This window comes from Equus asinus, chromosome 1, assembly GCF_041296235.1.
Source record: "Equus asinus isolate D_3611 breed Donkey chromosome 1, EquAss-T2T_v2, whole genome shotgun sequence".
NCBI lineage: Eukaryota > Metazoa > Chordata > Mammalia > Perissodactyla > Equidae > Equus > Equus asinus.
The window spans coordinates 165,991,830-166,012,950 of record NC_091790.1 but is presented as its reverse complement, the minus strand read 5'-3'; the positions used below and the strand labels follow the sequence as shown (position 1 = coordinate 166,012,950).

The 21,121-nt window shown below is 42.5% G+C and overlaps 1 protein-coding gene across 5 annotated transcripts in view; it reads left to right on the top strand.

Moving 5' to 3' along the window:
- The window catches only part of ELMO1 (engulfment and cell motility 1), a 521,525-nt gene that overhangs the window by 473,145 nt on the left and 27,259 nt on the right, over nt 1–21,121 (top strand). For all 5 annotated transcript variants that reach the window (XM_014840709.3, XM_014840711.3, XM_014840712.3 and 2 more), the window contains 2 exons: nt 6,837–7,000; nt 14,467–14,579. In XM_014840709.3, coding sequence (XP_014696195.1) covers nt 6,837–7,000; nt 14,467–14,579 — 277 coding nt within the window. The remainder of the gene's footprint in view (nt 1–6,836; nt 7,001–14,466; nt 14,580–21,121) is intronic.

The following is a 21,121-nucleotide window of genomic DNA, read 5'->3' as shown; positions in this document are numbered from 1 at the left end:
CTCAGCCTTGGAAGGATTCACAAAATGACCTCTGGAACCCTAAGACACCATCTCAAAGCCATAGACTTTATTCTTTAGTCTTTGTAAAAGTACATTTTGGAAACCATGTTAACAGTCTTATTATTCTGTTAAGAATGTATTTTTTTAAGTCTACAGATGAAAGGTAGGAGCCTAAGAGTCTTGGCATAGAACATATCAATCATCATTGCCGTCTGGAAGATACTGTGTTAAGTACTATGGGTCACAATACATATAAGAAACAGGTCCTGCCCTACAGGGATTTACAGTCCAGACGGGGTGAAATGTATGACAATAACTAACAACCACTTTCTGATGATATGACAAGAATCGCTCTAGATGCCGTACTGAAGGCTCAGAAGTGGTTCTGGATGTTTGCTGACACACTTGAGTGTGCAGCAGAATCACCTGGAGGGGATGTGGAACCACTGACCGCTGGGTACCACTCCTAGAGTTTCTGATTCGGTAGGTCTGGGGTGAGCCTGAGAAGTTGAATTTCTAGCAAGTACCCAGGTGATACAGATGTGGTCTGGGAATATCCTGTCAAGGATATTTTCATAGAAGAAACCTCTGACATAAGTCATTTCATTCTTGGACAGTAAGGGAACTCACATTTGTTGTGTGTCTAGTATGTTCCAGCCAATGTATCAGGTACTTTACATGTAATGCCATGTTTAGATTTCACAACATCCCTGTGAACTCTGTACTATTGCTTCCACTTCACAGTGAGCAGACTAAGGCTCAGGAAGGGCAATGCACATTTGCCAAATATCCACAATGCACCATAAAGAGTATCAGGCTTTATCTAGTTAACAACAACCTGATGAATTTTAAATGATTAGTAGTCCTGGTTTACAGATGATAAAAATGAGTCTGGGAGAGATTGACTATCTTGAGAAAGGTCACAGCCTGGCTTCAAAATCATGCATACCCATCCCTTTGCTGAACGCTGCTAACATGGACTCCAAAAGCATATGTCTCCAATGTCTGAGGCAAGCACTACCTACCTCCTGCCTTTGCTCTTGCTGCTCCCTGTGCCTGGATTCCCTTCCCCTCTTCTTCACCTCAGTAACTCTCATTCATCCTTCAAGTTCCAGCACAGTTTTGTCTCAACCACGCAGACTTCTCTGACATCCCTCTTTACCCTAACCGGAGCAGGAGTAATGACTTCTTTCTATGTGTCCCAACATGCTTTATATTTTTGAATTCCAGTACATACCCCTACATTCTCTTATCATTGACTTATCATTAGTTTCAAGAAAAATTCCAAATTTTCCATCTAAGCAAGCAAAACAACCCACCATGTAGTTCTGCCTGATTTTCAACCCTATGTCTCAGCTCCACCTCATTTCCCCAACTAAATGAAACCACCATATACTCTTCCCCACCCAGGGCTGTACTCTTCTTCCTCCAAGCCTTGGCTCACACTGTTTCCTCCATCAAGAATCGCTCCTCCCCTGCACCTCATCATGTCCACATCTGGCCTCTCCTCAAGCCCCAGCCGAAGTCCTGGTGCCGTGCCCTCAGCCTGCTGGCACTTGAGAGGGGCTCAGTAAGCATTTGGAGAATGAATGTCTTGCCCTTGTCCACTGTGACATCACTTCCCCCCTTGGGGGAGGCAAGGGTACACATGTGTCTTACCCGCTTTCCCAGACCAGGAGCTCCTTCAGCACAAGGCCTCAAATGTCTCACTCACAGTGCCTCACATACTGTGGGTGCTTGAAAACCAGTTGCTGAATGAGTAGATGAATGATGCCGGATAAAGGTTGTGGGTATAAAGGCTGGGTCAAAGAGGTGATTAGACTAGGAGCACACCAAGGCTCAGTAGATCTTGGGATAAAATACAGGAGCACATTTCAATTAACAACAAGGAAACCAGGAGCACAGACAACCAGCATGCTTGATTCTATTCAGAGATCCTCAGCACTGACACCTTTAAGCCAGTCTTATAAGGAGCCAAAAGGTTTTCTCCATTTGAAGTGAAAGTATCTTGTGAGACTCCCAGTTCTTTTGTGACATGTGACATTATTACAGAGAACATGTACTAAGAACTCCAGAAATACACCACAGGCACAGTTCAGATCTTGATTAAATAATCAGTCAATATCAACAGTGAGTGCAGACTCTAACAACATGTTTTCTTTGATGTCTGTGGCAAAGCATATGCTGTAATTAAGAAGTTTTGAGTCCATTGATTTGCTGATGCCTCTGCAACACCATTTGTGGGATTTTCAAAGAATGATAAAAGGTCTGATATTTTCCAGAGGACAGAGTTAAGGATGGTGGTTGAGTATCCTGATTTAAATTGCACATGTAGAGTATTAACAGAGTCTTAACACCATTAATTGTAGCTCTTGTAGAAGCTACTTTGCAAAGGAATAGAAGAGTATTTGATTTATTAAGTATTTTGTCTTCTTAAAAAATCAATGACATCTTTCACTGGGGTCATTTTCCTTGGCACACAGACTGACTATAGAACTTCCTGGGGCCAGTACCAAGCAAAACTGTGAAGTGAAAAGGTGAAGCCAGTCTTTGGCTCCACCAACCTCTGTTCAGTGCTGTGTACCCACCACTTGCATCCCTTTCCTTAAGGCCAGGTGCTCTCTTGGCCTCTTCCCCCTTATCCCATCAACCTACTCTTAGGAATTGGTCTGTATTTTCTTCAAACTGAAGTATAAGTGATTGCTGGGAATTTAAGGATTATTCCACTGATGGATTCTTACATCTATTAGGGATCAGTCTTAAGCTAGAGGAATGAAACTCTGAGTGGATTTTTAGTGTAAGATATAAGTAGGAGCTGAAGCATTTCCCATATTACGTAAAGGATTATTATTATTTCCATGCAAAGGTACAACTATGAGCATACAAATGAAGATGATTTTTAAAGTTATTTCTTGTTGAAGGAGCTTCGTTGTTTCTATACAGCTTTCTTGTCCTACATCTACCCAATCCAGGCAACCTTGGCCCCACAAACTGGGACTCTTCTTTGACTTCATTGTATATATTTTTGGGGGTCTTTGGTTGCAAGTGACAAGAATTCCATTCAAACTACCTTAAGGAAAAAAAAGATTCATGTAACCAAACCACCAAATCTCAGGATTGGACTGACTTTATGGCTTAACCATTAACACTCTCTCATACACACACACGTCTGTCTTTTTTCTGTCTGATTGTATTGGCATCAGTCTCATTATCTTCCACTCTCCTGCATATTAAGGGATGGGATAGTCTTAAAGTTCTCAATTTGAGGGGGAAAGAGCGTATGTCAGCTCTGCCTCAAGTCAAGTGAGAAAAGTCTGGGGGAAGATGCTGATTGGTCAGTTTAGGTCACATGCCCACTTCCTATTGTGATCATTGTGTCTAGTCAGATGTGGTCTTGTGACTGTCATCTCTGTGACAGCCCCTTAAGAAACATATGAAGTAGAGGAATCATCTGGCCCTCTGAGCTTCTGTTTCTTCATCTATAAAATGAGGGAAATAGAGACATCTCTAAAACTCTCCCAGCTTTAACTTAGATTCTATTTAAAAATCTCTTCTTCATTTTTGGCATTCTAATCACTGTATCTTTGTCTCTCTTACATGTCCTACCTCCCACCAGAAGGTCAAATAACATTGGGAGGTGATAATTATCTCCTTGGCTCAACTCTGAGTTTCTCTAAATGGGGAACAAGGCAGCTCCTGTGGTGCCCCTCACATGAAACAGCAAAGCATTGTAATTCAGCCTTGACCAAATTTAACCACCATTGATACCACGTGATATAAGATGGTCACAATTTCAAAATTTGTCAAGCATCCCAAATTTAGCATTTTGCCTGAGTGAAAAAAGAAGCAGATCAAGTGGAAGGTCAACTGGAATTTTATTTTTTTATGCCGTTATACTGGGGACATGAAACGATGCTTATGTAACTGGTTCCAATTCAGATGCAGCCCAGATTCAAAGTGGCTAATGTGTGATAGTGTCCAGATTATTCATCTATTTCCACACCATTGAACACCTGTTCCTCTTGCAAAACCTATATGATGTCTTCTTCTCTGAAATGCCTCCCCACGTGCCAAAAAAGTCCATCAGGCCATCTTCTCTGTCACGTCTACACTTAATATTGTAATGATCTTTGCCCATGTCTAGCTCTCTTATTAAACCATTACTTCACAGAAGGCAGGGGCCATACTTTATTCATCTTTGAATTCCTAGTGCTTCACCCAGTATAGACATGTGGTAAATACTCAATAATGTTTGTTGTGTTTACTTTACAAATAATGCTTCTCAAGCAAATTTTTCTTAATAATTTCTATCAATACAGTCTGATTTATGGTAAGCTAATAACCAGTTGTGCTGGACTGTAGGGATCAACCAGCCATGGCCCCAGAAACTTCCATGAGTCAGACTTCTGGAGGACAGTTGCCTTTGTGCCTTTATACGACTGCTGTCACCAGCAACCACTTCTTCACAGAGCAGGCATGGCACACATATCCTCTGAAAACAGTGGTGCCCACTGGATAAAGCAGATCCATGCGTGAATGATATAGATCTGTCATCCTCCAAGTTTTCTTCTATAGATTCCTGAGATACCTGCCATTAGATTCTTTTTTTGTGCTGAGATATTATCTCCCAGAAAGCCCCTACAAAAATGCAAATATGTTACCCAGTAGAAGATATTCTTACTCTGGACGTGGAGTCATAAAAGTCAGAAGAATAAAGGAAAAATGAGGGTTGATATCACTTAAAAATAGGTTTGTCTTTCTTCCAGCCACCTATGACTCATCTCACCTTCAGTTCAGCCACTTTCAGTTGGCTGAGAGAAAATATGGTTGACATGGGATCCCTCGGAGCATGGAGGCACAGAAAGCAGTGGGTCTGCAGATGACTAAAGAGTGAGGACACCTGGCATCCCTGAGTTAGGGGACTCATGGGACTGTGAGTTCCCTTTAGGCCTGATGGGCACCACTCTGGTCTTCCTGAGGCCAGTTTAATTTTGCTGCCAAGGAGGATTTGCTTTCTTGTTCTGCCTCCCAATGGCCTCTAGACCCCTACCGATCACTAGACAGGTCCTTATGTGGATAGGACAGCTCTAGGAGAGAGGTACACTTAGAGAAAGATGAGCAGATTGCTTAGCAACCTGCACCATCAGAGAGGGGCAGCAGCATTAAACAAAGCTCAGCAAGTGCAAGGAGCTATCAAGTGTTTGGAAGATAATTCAGCTGCCTAATATTTCCTGAGGCAGTGAGATTTTCCCATCACCTAGCAGTCAGGCAGATTTGGAAGTTCTGGTTTGCCACAGTTTTTTCCATAGTGTAAAATTGTTGCTTCTATTACAATAACATTTCATGAAAATGGAATTTTGTTGGGACTAGTCAGTGAGCAGTTACTTAGTACCTGCCATGTATGAATTATTGAACAAACAACTGATTAGAAGCCGTGAGGTGTATATTGGGATCATATTTATAGTGGTAAAGGGTAAGCAGTACCCCAGGGCTATTCAACATCTAGTGTATGCTGTCTCCACCATCCTGGGCTACTTGGTATCTTAGAATTTAGCTAGATATGTGTGACCTTAAATAAGTCCCCAGTCCTTCTCAGTCTCAATTTCCTTATCTTTAAAATAGTGGTAATAACACCTACTCTATTATATTGGAGGGAAGATTAAGTGGGGTGATGAACAGCCAAGTGCCTGGCACAGAATCTAGCATATAGTTGAGGTGCATTTGTGATTTTCTCTTATTTTTAAGTTACTAAGCAACACCAAGATGGTGGCCTGGATGGCGGTATAGTAGTGTGTGTACAATCCTAGGTTCAAAGCCCAGCTCAGCCACCTACCAAAGCCCAACCTCAGCTACCTACCAATGATTTTGAACTAGTCATTTAAGCTTTCAAAGCCTCAATTTCTTCGTATGTTAATGAAATAACGATAATATCTGCCTCATAGATTAAGTGGGTTAAGAGAGAGAACATATATAAAATGCCTACCGTAGTATCTGGCACATGGTAGATACCTTATCAACGGCAATAATTGTTGTTCTCATCTGTAGTGGAGGATGAAAAAAGAAGCCCCAAGATTACTGCAAGTCTCTTGGATGCCTCTGTGTTTTCTGATCTTTTCCTGCTTTATGTGTTCTGATGAAGATGAATCCACATTAATAAAGGCAATAGTTAATTGCCTCCTTGTGGGCTGGACCTGTCCTGAGGCAGCACATTACCATATTCTTTTTTCTTGAGGCTTCCAGTGGGATACGGCTGTTCTAATTTAATAGGCCTCTTTTTTAGTGCCTGGCTCAAAGAGGCAATACCACATGGACATTTCCAAATGCATCATTGTATGAACACTCAGGCCTTAACTACATGGGGAAACCATTCTGGAAGCGGTGGGTCTGGGTATCATTTCACGTTTATTTGAACTGATTCCAACCAAACTTCCACAGTTAATTGTGTCTCAGCTATTTTCTCCTGGAAAAAATAATGATTATGCAGACTTCTAGCTGTTGCTTGGACTTCTGTTCTCGAATTTGCATTGTTTACAGTGTTGGTTCAGCAGCAGTCGTATAATATATGGAGCAAATGGAGCACTCCTCCCACCCCAAGCCTCCCCGCCCCCCAATTCGAAGTTAGTCAATCCATCTCCCTCCTTGTGGTTCCAATGGTAGAAGAGAAAATGGAAGGTGTGCGTAATGGTAGTTTACTCTTTGGAAAAGAAAGCTCAAGATTTGGGCTGAGAGGGCAAGCAAAGGGAATCAGGGAGGTAGGGAGCCGATAACTCTGAGAGACTTTTCAGGATGGGCAAAGTCAACCCCCAGGAAAATTATGGTCTTCCTTTAATCTACAGGTAATGCAGGTGGTGAAGGAGCAGGTTATGAGAGCTCTTACAACCAAGCCTAGCTCCCTGGACCAGTTCAAAAGCAAACTGCAGAACCTGAGCTACACTGAGATCCTGAAAATCCGCCAGTCTGAGAGGATGAACCAGGAAGATTTCCAGTCCCGCCCGATTTTGTAAGTTAGCCCTGACCTCCATTTCCTCAAAGGCTCTGACCTACCATTTCTGGAGTGAAAGCCTGTCACACAGCTGGGCCGTGTTGTGAGCTCTTTACAGAAGGCCAACAAAAGACATTCACAAGATCTCAGTTCAGTTTTTGAAGTCTCAGCAGCTCCTTAAGGAAGGCTGAGCAGGGCTGGGCTGAGTGGGAAATGGGGACAGATGCTGGCAGAAGACTCTAAACCAGGGAGTGGCCCAGTTATTGATGAGTCCTCTAAAGATTTGTAGCTAAAGAGTTTGGGACCTTTTCTAACACTTGTGACAAATTTTTTTGTCTTTGAAGCTATATCCTATATAGATGCCTTTGAGTAGCAAGATGCTCTGACACAGCCACAGTGAGGTCCACCAAGAATTTAAGGAACATGAACACTGAAGTAGTGTGAGTGGGAGGGAGGGAGAGCTTGTGAGGGAGAGAGAGCGCCACCTCCCCCCGCCCTTTGGCTCTGCTTCGCTTCAGAGTGTCTTGTACCGCTCTTGTGACTATTGACATATAGGCCTAAGGTTGAAAGGCAGCAGGCCTCCATTTTTATAGGACTTTGTGTCAAATATCACATGCAACAGTGGTGTAATTTCACGTATCTCCATTTTTAAGATGTTCTGAACCTTGAACACAAGGCCTGTTTTGTTTACTTCATCTTTTCTTAAAACTGGCCTATTAATTTTCCCTTGCCCTTTTCTAAGAACGAGATCAGTTTTGTTATTCTTATAATTTATAGAGAAGGAAAGAGGGAAAAGGGTCGAGGTAAGTAAAGTGTTTGACATGTGTTCACATTCTTCACGCAGAAGACTGGACACAGCTTCTTCTGAACTTTCATGTGAAGCCAACTTACAACCTAAGTGTCCTTATGAAGCCCATCTGAAACCTCTCTCTCTCCGTTCCTGATTTTTTTTATTTCTGCCCCTCTTTCCGTTCTTTGTTCTTCTGTATTTGACATTTTTAATGCTTGGCAATTTGCAAAGCACCCCCTCCTGCTATTTCATTTCCTCACATCCATATGAGATAGGCGGGTCTTATTCCCATTCAAGGACCAGGGTATAGTCTAGAGAGGTGAGGACCTCGTTAGCAAGCGGAGGAGCCAGGACTTCAACTCCAGCCCTCTGATCCCTCAGCTAATGCTTCGTCCACCCTGCCAGAGCTCCTCTGCCAGATGCAAGACTAAGATGAAGTTAAAAACAGTGCACAGGTCTGAATAGACAGTAGCCAAACTATAACATCTACTTTGTGTTCATTTTCAAACGTTAAGAAGCACCTTTAGAGGAACCACTTGAGTTAAGGCCAAGTGATTCTAAATTAATGTTTGACCATGACTTTGTTCCAAGTAAGAATGTTAACTGCATGTCAAGTGTGAACACTTTGCTCTTGCTTTGGCTTCATATCTTTACTTCCCAAGCCTCTGCCTGTGACATTCTGAAGTTTCTTTTCCCTTTAGTACAAGAAGCTCCTATCTTTACATTTATTATATAAGGAGAAGCAGTGCAAATATGAAGGATATCTCCTGTGTGTATGTAATCTGCCATCGTCACTCAGCCACGGGATTGAAAAGCACGGTGGCCCCCTAGAGTTCTTGGAATACTTGCAGTAAAGTCATAAAGACATGTCAGAAGCTATAGCATTTAAGGGGGAAGGCCGTGAACCAGCCTGATCATTATCCCAGCCCCTGAAACAGACAGACAGGAACCAGCTTCTAGCGTCTTCTCCAGTCATTTTTTTGTCTGTTAGAATGATCTACTAGACAGGAACTCATTGTGAGGTTGGATGAAGTCTAAATGCTGCCAAAATGTCTCACAGTTTGAACCCAAGTCAACAGAAGAAAGGGACAGACCATATTTGATTATTTTCATTCATTTAACAAGTATGTGTTGAGTGACTCCTACCTGTGAGGCCTTGCCCAAGGTGCTGAGGACAGACAGAGAACCAGAGACAGTTGCCTTTACTGTCCCAGGCTTTAAAGCCAGCGTTGAAGGGATTACCAGGGACTGTGCTCAGTGCTTGGTTTGGAGGAAGCACAGGTAGGTGGGTTGTCATGAGAGCACAAAGAAGACACATCTAACCCAAGCTGGAGAGTTAGGATATTAGAACTTTAGAGCTGCAAAGCACCCTTAAGGTCATCCAGTTCAAGACTGTCATTTTGCAGACTGGGACAACGGCTTGGCTGGGGCCTGAGCATTAGTGCAGAACCCCGCTGGCCATGGTCCCCTGCCTCTCAACCTGAGCCCCATAATGCTCTTCCCTCGCCTACCTGGCTGCCTCTGTGCATGCTGCACCCAGCACAGTGGCAAACCTCAGGGACACGAAGACCCCTTGAGGCATGTGTCCCATTTTTTGTAAAATGTTTATATTTCCTGAGAAGAAAAATGCAAACTCCATGTGAGCCAATGTTTTGAGGGAATATATATTCATCAGTTGAAGAAGCTCTGTTTTCTTAGGTCTTGACTAATTATTTCAGAGAGGAGGTATTTGTTATTTTGTACCTAGCATGCCTTAACAGGGAAGATAAGTCCATCCACACAATTAATCCAACTTAATGGATATAAAAAGCTTGAATAGTCCAAAAATGGGTCATTTAACACCATACTTGGGGGAAGGGGAGATGCAAGGACAAAGACCAGTGAAGCAGACTAATAAAACCCCAGACCTGGGGAGCTAACAGATGCAGGATCAGATTCCAAGGCCATCACTTACAAATGTGGCTCTTTAGGCAAGTTTTATAGCCCATTCTAAGCCTGTTTTTCTCAAGTCTAAGAATGAAGATGATAAAAGTGTCGGCATCGTTGGGTTGTTGTGAGGATTCAACAAAGTAGGGCATGAAAAGTCCTTAAGCATATGCCTGGCCCATAATATCCACTCAGAGAAATGGTTGCTCATTATTAGCCAATAACCAGAATTTAACAAGTTGTCAGACTGTTAATATGTAAATGGTAAAACTGACACTATGAATGTATTTATATATGCCTTGCCTTATCTCAGAAAGTACTGTAAGAGTAAGTGAGAAATAAAAAGTAAAAACAAAGAGAGCCAGAAATAAGGCTAATGCCCATCCTGCAAATCTGCATCTTTACTAGAGATTGGCCACAAGCTCTGCTCGAGGCTCTCGTAGCCAGTGCTGGTAGGACAGTCTGCTGGTTACATAATTATCAGTGTTCAATGCCCTTGACAAATAGTTATCAAGTGCCTGCCACATGCCAGGTGCTGGTCTATGTGTTGGTGACTTAGCAGTGAAGAGAACAGACACAGTTATCACCCCATAGTGATTATATTTTAGTGGGGAGAAACAGACAATAAACATGGTAAATAAGACTGTAACATCTTAAAAGAGGATACAGGCAATGGAAAGATAAAGAGGATAGGGGAAATGGAGAGTTTGCAGCTTTAAATAAAGTGGTCAGAGTAAATCCCTCTAGATGGGAAAGTGACATTTGAGTAAAGATGTATAAGGAACTACGAGAGCAGGTTATGTGTATATTTTGAAGAAGGGTATTCCAGCAGAGAAAACGACCAGTGCAAAGGCCCTGAGGTAGGTGCAGGTCTGGGTGCTCAATGAATAACAAGGAGGCCAGTGTGGCTGGAGCAGAATAAGCAAGAGAGAGAACAATAGGAGATGAGGCCAGAAAGGTGGCCAGGAGCCTGATTATGTAGGGCCTTGTTAGGAGGTCATTGGAGAGTTTTGAGCAAAAGACTGATGTGCTCTTACTTGGGTTTTTAAATGATTCCTCTTACTGCCCTGCTGGGAATAGACTCCAAGAAGGCAAGTTTGGAAGGAGGGAGATCAGTGAGGAATTTATTTCAGTAAACCAAGCAAGAGGTGATGAGAAGTGATTACTCTCTACAATAGATTGGATAGATTTTGAAGATAAGAAACAACGGTATTGCCTGATTGATTAGATGTGGAGTGTAAGAGAAAGAGAGGAGTCAAGGATGAGCTTAAGGTTTGGAGCCTGAACAACTAAAGGACAGAGTGAGTGGAGCAGGCACGGACAAGGGGGTCAGGAGTTAAGTTTTAGCCATGTCAAGTTTGAGGTGTCTGTGAGACATCCAAGTTGGCAGTTGGATTGATGAGTTCAGAGTTTGGCGAAGATGACTAGGTTGGAAATATAAAGTTGGGAGTTGTCAGCATAAATTTAGTATTTACAGCCATAAGTCTAGGATAAAGAACAGAAGAGGTGCAAGACTGAGCTTGGAGTCCCCTCAGTGTTGAGACAGAAACAGATCAATTTCTATGTAACTGAGACTCAGCCCAAACTCTCCACAGGGCCCTTTTAGATCAAGGGTGGGCAAACTGTAGCTCCTGAGCCAAATCTGACCCACTATCTGTTATTATAAATAGAGTTTTATTGGAACACAGCCGAGCTCATTTGTTGACAGACTGTCAACTGCTTTTGCTCTGCCATGGCAGAGTTGAGTGGTTGTAACAGACAGCATATGGCCCACAAAGCCTGAAATATTTACTATCTGGCCTTTTACAGAAAAAGTTTGCCAACCTCTGTTCTAGATGAACATGGGGTAACAGTTCAGTAGGGCAGACCCTAGATCCAGAAAGGGATCTCACCAGTCTAATGGTGCTGTCTGTCTTCTGTGTATGGCACTGGCCTCATGGGGCCCAGACTTGGAATTGTCTTCTGGAAATGGTGCTAGACTTTAAATTGCTCTTCACATACTCATTTGCCTTACCTCCTTTTAACCTTCCTCCTTTTAGTTATTTACAAGGCCTTTAGACAGAATTAGAGGAATATTTATCAAAATAAAACCAGCGAGAGCTGCCCTGATGGCCTAGCAGTTAAAGTTTGGCACACTCTACTTTGGTGGCCCGGGTTCAGTTGCCAGGCGTGCAACCACACCACTCGTCTGTCAGTAGCCGTGCTGTGGTGGCAGCTCACACAGAAGAACCAGAAGAACTTACAACTATACACAACTATGTACTGGGGCTTTGTGGGGGTTGGGGGAAGGAAGAAAAAAGAAGGAAGATTGGCAACAGATGTTAGCTTAGGGAGAATCTTCCCCTGAAAAAAAAGAAAGCCAGTGAACCTGTGACCTTGGCCTCATTGACCCCAAGCTGAGAATTTCAAAACCCAATTCCAGCCCATGGTGTTTTTACCCAGATTAACCTGAAGTTAACCTGAAGATTTCATCTGCAGAAACACCATGTAGGGATTACATGTACTTTCCTAATATGAGTAAATTTTATAGCTACTGAGTCCATTTGCAGGGAAAGAAGAGGAAATCGCATAGATAAAAGCAAAGCTGTCCTATTTCCCTCAGTGCTCAGTCATATTTTGGAATCCTTTGGGGTTCATAACAAGAAAAGGGTAATACTTGCAGGAGCATATTCTCTTATTCTGGTAGTCTGTCCCCGGAAGTTGGTTCCATAATGGAATGAGTCATGTAGAGCACATTTGGGTCTTACACTGAAAAGTCATAAATCATCAATTAAAATTACTCGGAAGTACTTTCAGTTATTTCCTCCTTTTCATCCTCATCTCTGCATCTTCATCTCCATTTTAGTAACTCATCTCTAGCCTAGTAACTATTATTTAAAGATATATCTAAAACCTAAGAATTGATGAAATGCTCAAACTCTTTCTCCCATGATTTCTCCATCCTTCAGTGTCATCTTCCTCTCTTCCCTGTTGCTCTGACTTGGAAGTCAGGAGCAGTGATTTATTGTGGTGTTCGACTGCCCTGGCAATTTCCTACCTTCTTCTCCATTCAGAGCAGAGTTCATCAAAGCTGCAATTTACTGAGTCCATTTACAAAAGCTGAACGCTGATAATAAATAGTTTTAGTGATCTGAAAGCCTGAGATGGGGCCCTGTGAGACCTGCAGAGGAAAACCTTTACAAATGTACCAAGCTGTCTTATTAGGGCTGACTCTCCATATTATGCTTTATAAATGTTCAGTTGAAACAGTATCAAATGACAGGAGATTTGAGGCCACTTAAGTCTAAAATATGTATTAATGAAGTACTAGAATACCCTGTTAGATGGCCAGACCCTTTTATGTAACTTTTTTACTTTCCTCATGCATAAATAGAAGCAGTTTGCACGAGGAAGACTTGAGTTTGTATCCCTATTCTACACTTAATCTTTGTGTGCTGTTTCCCCACCTGTAAGATGGAATGATGATGTTCTCAAAAGTTGGGGGTTTTGTGGGGTAGACGGGGAGGGGATGTTAACTGAGCTAAAATTGCATAATACGCTACCCAGCAGATACTTACCAAGCATTAGTGCTTTCCCCACCTGAGAACAGGACACCATGTGAAGACAGGCTGCTTGCAGTCTGGAGCAAGTCCAGAGTCAAGGTTGAAGCCAATAATGTGTGAGCTTTGACTACAGTGTAACATGGGCATATGTAGTGTTTAGCCTAAGGAAAGGAGAGAATATTATCAAAGCAAATTCAGTAATAACTTGCATTCCAGTCCAATGCTTAGAGAGCACTTGCACTCACACTGTCTCCTGTGGGAGTCACAGCAGTTCCCCAGGAAAGATTCTTATTCCATTCTACAGATGAGGAAACTGAGATTAGATGAGCTACAGGAAATGCCAGTCATGGGCAGCGCCTACACTGAACCCCTGGTCTTCGGAGTTCGAGATCTATGTTATAATCAATATTTTCAACACTGCTTGGAGGGCTGGGCTCTGGATCTCCCTGTCCAGCTTCAACTAGAACAACTTTTGCTTTACTAAACTCAAATGCTAGGGGGCTACATAAAATTTCACATGAGAAAAAATCTCTGCTCTTAAAAAAAAAAGATTTAAAAACCATTGCACTCTGTCGTAATATCTTTACAGCACAGTGCATCTAAAACTAAATTACACTATATTAACCTGAGACAAGATGCAAATAATCCTTAATTTATCCCATCATTATCCCAGTCTCTGTGGGCTAGTATGTGGGATGATGCGTTGTTCCCATTTGTAAGTGATAGATTCAAAAGCAGAATGTGGTCCTGTGGTTTGCCCAGAGTACAGTGTTTGCTGTGGAATAGTAATTGTGTGGTTGGCCAGTATTCCTCTTTGGTCAGATCACAAATGCAATCTAGGAGTTTACCTGCTATAGAGAGGAAAATGTGACCAAAGACTTGCTGCCTCTGCAAAGCTGAGTGAATTTTGCATAAATTTATATCTGTGGCTTTGTAAAACAAGAGAAGAAATTTCTCAAGACACTTTGGTCTAGAAAAACATCACTGAAGGGGCTGGTGCTTTTGTGGGTATTCTATAAATGTGAGAGAATCTATACCGTTATTATAACAGATAACCTTGTCCACTGATGCTTAGTAAATGCTTCTCTAAAGCACAACCTTGGGAGGTATTGGGATGTTCATGAGAAGATGCAGCTTGCACTCTCCTGCCCCATCTACCCATAATGCCCTTTCAACTAGCACTGTTCTCAAGGCATGCTGTGGAATACGTGTTTACACTTTCACAGGGAACTCAAGGAGAAGATTCAGCCAGAAATCTTGGAGCTGATCAAACAGCAGCGTCTGAACCGCCTCGTGGAAGGGACCTGCTTTAGGAAACTCAACTGCCGGAGGAGGCAAGGTATGGTGTCTGGGACCACTCCACACTTGACTAGGGTGAACAGTGATTGGCTGCATGGGAAATCACAAGGACAAGGGTGTTGGTTTAAGGGTAGGCCACACAGCGTTGTACGCAGGACAGGAATAGTAGTACTGGTAAGTTCTGATTCCCCAGCATACCTGGGGAGAATCAAAGTCCAGAATTACCAGAAGACCCTTCAAACTGAAGAGTCATTCTGAGCCAGTTAGTGCCACAGGTCTGCTAGTAGTGGTTCAACGACAGCTAACGTGTATTGAGAGTTTACCATGTGTCAGGCTCTCACTTTTCTTATGTTAACGCATTTCATCCTCACGGTAACCCTGTGAAGTAGCTACTGTGATTACACCTACTTTACAGATAAGGAAACTAAGGCACTGAGGCATTGAGCAACTTGCCCAAAGTCACAGAAGAGCAATGATTCATACTCCAGCAGCGCTATGGCCCTCACTTTTAATGACTCACTATACTGTCAGGTGAGCAGGCACCCACTGTTGGATTTGATCTTGGAGCATTCAGCATGGATGGCCCTTTTTCTCAAATCTCTGTACTGATCGTCTTCCAGGTCAGAATTATTTTATTTGGAGATAGAAGTAACAGTGAACCAAGTGGGATAGAATTAGTTTTCAAACTCTTGTTAGACCAATTTCTGAATTGTCTCTATAAATTTTAATCCCAAAATATCAAGCCAAGATGGATACCATTAGACTAGTTCCGATAGGTGGAAAGCATTTGCAGCTGTTTCTTAGTCGGGGAGGTAAAGCCTCTTGATTGCTTTCTTGCTCTCTTGAAATGCTGCTGATTGCAAAGTCAAAGTACTCATATAATAATAGAAACAATCAGAAAATAAAACTGAAATATAAGGTTTGGAGATAGGTGAAGAGATTGAGAACAGCCAGGAACAAGCGTAAGTAAGCATTAGTAACTTCACCGAGAACATCAGTTATGGCCCAGGAGAAAGTCTGGCAGATATTTTTGAAACCTGATGGATGCCCTGCTCAGACACAGAGTCTACTCGCTAATGACAAACATCGTTTCATGTGTGTGCTGAGCCCATCACACTAGCCGTTTACCTTAATAGCTTTGTGCTGAATATTGAGTAAATTCAAAGTACTTCAAATGTTGCCGTTAAAAATCATATTAAGGAATTTCCAAAGGCAGAGCTCCCTTGAGGAATGAAAATGCAGGTAGTTTCCAGAGGATGTGAAGCCATGGCAGTGAGCTTCAAGCTGGGCCTCAGGAGAGGAGGATGGGCAGAATAATAAAGGACTGAGTTACAGCTGGGGCAGAGAAAGGCTCACATTAGGACGAGCAGAGGAAGAGAACTCATCTCTCCCATTCAGCCATTGAAGGACAAGTTCATTCTCTCCTTCCTCTTGCACTCCTTCCCTTGGACATCATCAGAGCAAATGCTGTTCCAAGAAGACAGTGCATCACAGTGGTGAGGACAAGACTCCTGGAGGCAGATGAAGTAGGGCAATCCTGCCTCTCCGTCCAGGTGTGCGACCTTGGGTAGTTCCCCATCCGAAATGAGGATGACAATGCCTGTCTCCTCAAGTCATCATGAGGAAGAAAGGCGATCATGAATGTAGCTGTTAGAAAGCAACAACCAAGGGTAGCCACTATTATTCTGGAAGATCGTGCAGGAAAAGAGCAATGAACTGGGCATAAGTAGGTGTGGTTCTGGGCTTCTCAACTCTTTAAGTAACCACCTGGGTGTCTTTAGGCAGGACATGTGATCTCTCAGGGTCACAGTTTCCCATCTATGAAGTAGAGAATAGGACTAGATGATTCATTAACTCATTTAGCCAGATAGTCCATTGTATGCTCTGAGCTCAGGATATATTGCCCCCATAAGGTGATTTATAATGTTTTTATTTACTGGACATTGGGCAAATGGCACAGAAGAGGGGGAGGGAGGGGGTGGCAAATAGACATATTCCAGCAAATGCCTCCACTGATGCCCAGCTAGAACCCTTCTCAACCTAATCCAAAGAACTTGATTTAACCTTCCAGCCTACTTCACCATAAGACTTCCCTTTCTAGGCTGAAATGAGTAGATTCTGCTAGAATAATCCTGTTTTTAGATGTAAAAATTACAGTTTTTTGGCTAAGGAAGCATTAGTCCCTTATTGGCAAATTTTTCCAGTTTTCTAAAGATGAATTACTTAGTGAACAAAAAATTACATCTAGATTATACATTTATTATTTATATCCCTAGGGATCATGACCATCTGTGTTTAATATAAAATCATCCGAGTGCAGAAAGGAAGGCTTTTTGGTGTTTGGTAAATGGATTTAAAATCTGGTGTGCTTAAAAATAGGGATTCAAAGCAGTTGTTGCTAATGCCATTGAGTCGATTTCGACTCCTGGTGACCCTATATACAGCATAATGGAGCCCTGCCCAGTCTTTTGTGCACCATCCTCTCATCTTCCAGTGATATATCAGACAATACTCTGCTACTATTCATGGCTTTTCATGGCCAATTTTTTTGGAAGTGAGTGGCCAATTTTTTTAGAACTGGGTGGCCAGGTCCTTCACCCCAGTCTTTCTTAGTCTGGAAGCTCTGGTGAAACCTGTCCACCATGGGTGACCCTGCTGGTATTTGAAATACCAGTGTCATAGCTTTCAGCAAACACACGTCTGCCACAGCATGACAACCTACAGACGGGTGGTATGGTTCCCTGGCCAGGAAACAAACCTGGGCCATGGTGGTGAGAGCACTGAATGTTAACCATCAGACCTCCAGGACTGGCTGTTCAAAGCAGACTGTGCTGAAATTGGTTTCCTATCATCCCATCAAAACATTCCATTTAGATTTACATAGGTTAATGAAGACATGACATAAAATCACTTTAATCCCTTCGAGAAAGGTGCACTTCCACATGAGATCTCAAACAGGAACAGCCATGTGCCATCACAGGTTAAAGAGCAAGCACACCCACAAAGGAGCCATGGCCACACTCCGTTTAAGCTTGTCCAACAGCGAGTTGGACACAGATGAGTGGATTTAAGTATGAACTTTATAGGGGAAACTACGAAAAGCCTTCCCATCCTACAGAACTGGAAATTGGAGGAGCAGACATGAGTCCTTTACCACGCCACATTGGGCCAGAGCATGCCACGTTGGGCCGCATGGCCCCTGAGTTGATACGTGCCTATCATTTACCAGCTTCATTTGCAATGCTGCTACTTGGTTAGTCTGATGTAGATGTTTACAAGTCTGCATTTCTGGCAATTCTGACTACAGTAGAAATGGGAGGCAGTAAATCATGCAAGACATATCAAGCTGCGTTCAAGTCCCTACCTCCCCACCTGCTAGCTGGGTAGCCTTGGGAAACCTACTAGATCTCTCTGTGCTTCTGTTTCCTCATCTGTCAAATGAGGTTGATGTCAATTCCTACATCAAATAGTTGTAAGGGTCAAATAAAATCATGCATCTGTAGCGCTTAGTAGAATGCTTGGTACATTGTCAACATTCATTAATGATATTTAGTATTAATTTTAGCTTGTAGTTCCTCAGAATGTAGGTTTTTAAACACAGCCGGTAAAGTGGCAGTGGATGTCACATACCTGCTTCACTCTGTTCCACACCCACCACAGAAAATGTAAGCTCTTGTTCACAATCCTTCACAATGGGATTGCCTTGCTTCTGTGTTCCTTGGGATTCTGCAGAAGAAAGTTAAGATGAAATCCCAGACGTTGTCTATGTTAGGGCCATTATTTGCTTTATAAGAGTCTGCAGGCTCAGGAACTGCCCCCTATTTTCCATATATTTCAGAGATTAGGGTCTTTCAGAATCTTGCATTGAATAGTCTTAATAAGAGCCTGGGGCTACACATTGGGGTGTCATTTCAAGAAATGATAGTGTGAAACTTTTACTTGCGTTGAAGACATTGTCCATTTTGTTCACTAGCATCCCTTCTCTAAGCACCAACATGACAAACTTAATTTGGAACTTGATAGTGGGCAAAATGTGTTTCCCCAAGGAATTGGCATGCTTCCTGCTGCTGCCAAGAGCGATGTACCTCACGTCGCTCTTGTAGCTCACTCAGAAGACCTAGAGCCAAATGGTATGTTCAAGCACAATAACCAGATGAACACTTTAGGGAGCAGGTTGTTTCTTCCTCCATCCTTGATTGAAATTCTCTTTTAATATTTCATTAAACCTTATCATAACTCAGTTTTACAAGACAGGAGGTATAAATAAATTCATATTTTCAAAGGAAGAAAAGCCAATTCATTTTCAGGAAAAAAGCACTTTCCGATAGATCAAAATAATAATAGTAACCATTGTTCTCAAAGGGTGGAGGGACCAGTAGTGTGGACAAGAGGGTTTACCATTGACTGGAAGAACAGGAAGATGCTAATATTTATTGAGAACCGCCTCTGTGAAAGGTGCATAATGGACGTTTTGTATGTGTTTTACTCATATCATTATTAGCATTACTCAACAAATGACAAACAGGGATCCCTAAGGTTTTTATAATTTGGCCAAGACTCCATTGCTGAAGTTCAGGGCCAGGTGTGTATGTAACTCCAGTCTGTGTGATTCCAGAGCATCAGTTTGGCCAATCCCTGGGGCTAAAAAGGAGGCTCTGGTGTCATCTTCTGCTGTAAAAGGAGACAGCAGTCTCCAGGGAGGCAGAATTCTGAATCAAAACATGTCTCTTATTCTGAAGAAAGTCCAGTGAAGTGAGGAGGATTTGAAAGGCAGAATGACCTTCGTCTGTGTCTATAGTTGCTGTTGTCCTTTACTGAACCATCAGAGAAATCTTGTGTCTCATCACCCGGAAGATGACATTTCCCTTTAAAAACATCACTGGGGTTCCTCATGTTTTCTGACTTGGGAAGGTTTGACCCTTGGCAGGAAGTGGACCTTCTCCTGAACACACTGAAGATTTTGCACATTTTAACTTAACCTAGGAAAGATGTGAAATTCTAATGGAAGTGCCCTAAGAATTTACTTTAGTAAAGGCCACCTGCCTCCCAAACAAAGAACTCTCGGGGTCCCCTGGGCCAGCAGCCAGCTGCCAACTGTGGGCTTTGCACCAAAGACAACGATGTCTCCCTGAGTCCATGGCAGAGTCTATCAGGACTCGGGTCGTGCTGTGCCCTGTACCTTACTGAACCAACCAGCATTTCACACTCTGCAATGGTAGCTATTATTCAGCTTGCTCGTCTTCCCTGAAGACCTGCTGGCCAGCCCCAAACTTGTCTCAAGCCTGGATGATAAAGACAGACAATGAGCTGCACTGTTTGATATAGCTACCTATGGCTATTTAAGTTAATTAAAATTAAATAAAAATTAAAATTTATTGCCTTACTGTTGGATAAAGCAGATACAGGGTATTTCCATCATTGCAGAAAGTTCTATCGAACATTACTGCAAGAGTTACAGTTGTCAGTAGTTATTAGCTCCATAATGATCTGTGTGACATTGGGAATAGCTTTAATCAACACTGGAGACCTTCTTACTGGGCTTGTGAGTTTTGAAATCAACTTTCCCTCTGATTCTTCACATACACACACACACACGGACGAGAAAGAGTCAAGTGCAAAACTGTCTCCATATTTTCAATTTTTTAGTTTGGGGAATGAAGAGATGGCTATTTATGTACTAACATTTGTGTTTGACTGGAAGACCTTTATATTCACTCCTGTTTTCTCTTTAAATGCTAGTAAACAATCTTTGATAATGTTCTCACTATTTCCTGCTAATTGCTTTTAGTGACACAATCCACTCATTCATTGCCCAGAGGGACGGAGGAAGTAGCAACATTATGCTGGGTTTTGAAAAGAAAATACACATTTTTCTTACCGTAAAAGAAACTGCTCATCAAGCTGCTTCTGGTGGCTGACACTGAAACTGTCTCACCCAACAAGTCGGTGTGCTGTGCTGCTCAGGACTGCTGGCTCTGCTCTCCTTTATAGCAGCTCTGCCTTCAAGACAGACATACACAAGCTAAGATGCCTGTAAACCTTCCCAGAGCTGACGACTCCAGCCTTTATCCTGAGGAAGATACTGGCTGAGTATCCACCCATTTGCTTATGAGTCAAAACAAACTTCCCAAGCCTTTTCCAATATTTTGTCATCCATCCAAGACTTCTTATTTGATAGGGAGAAAAGGAACAAATCATTTACATGAATGATGCGCAGATCTTTTTGCTCACTACCATTTTAGCGGTAGACAGAGAAAGAGGAACTTACATAGGATAGCCAGAAGTAGGAGGAAAACCAGAGGTGGGTGGTTTCATCAAAGTCAAAAGAATTTAAGCCTCTGGAAGGAGGAAATTCTGTCAGCTATACGCCAGATATTGTTATGGCAGGGGTCCAGTAGCCTTTTGAGTTTCTTTTAAGCAAACGTCGACTTCAACTTTGCAGGAAAGATGGTTGCTTTGCTTCCTGGACTCCTGATAAATAGCCACAGTTCTCTAAAGGTTTCTGAATGTAAGAATATATTACACAAAAGACATCCCCTATTCCTATTTTTCCCCATTGTGCAGGCAGAGTTGCTGAGTCCC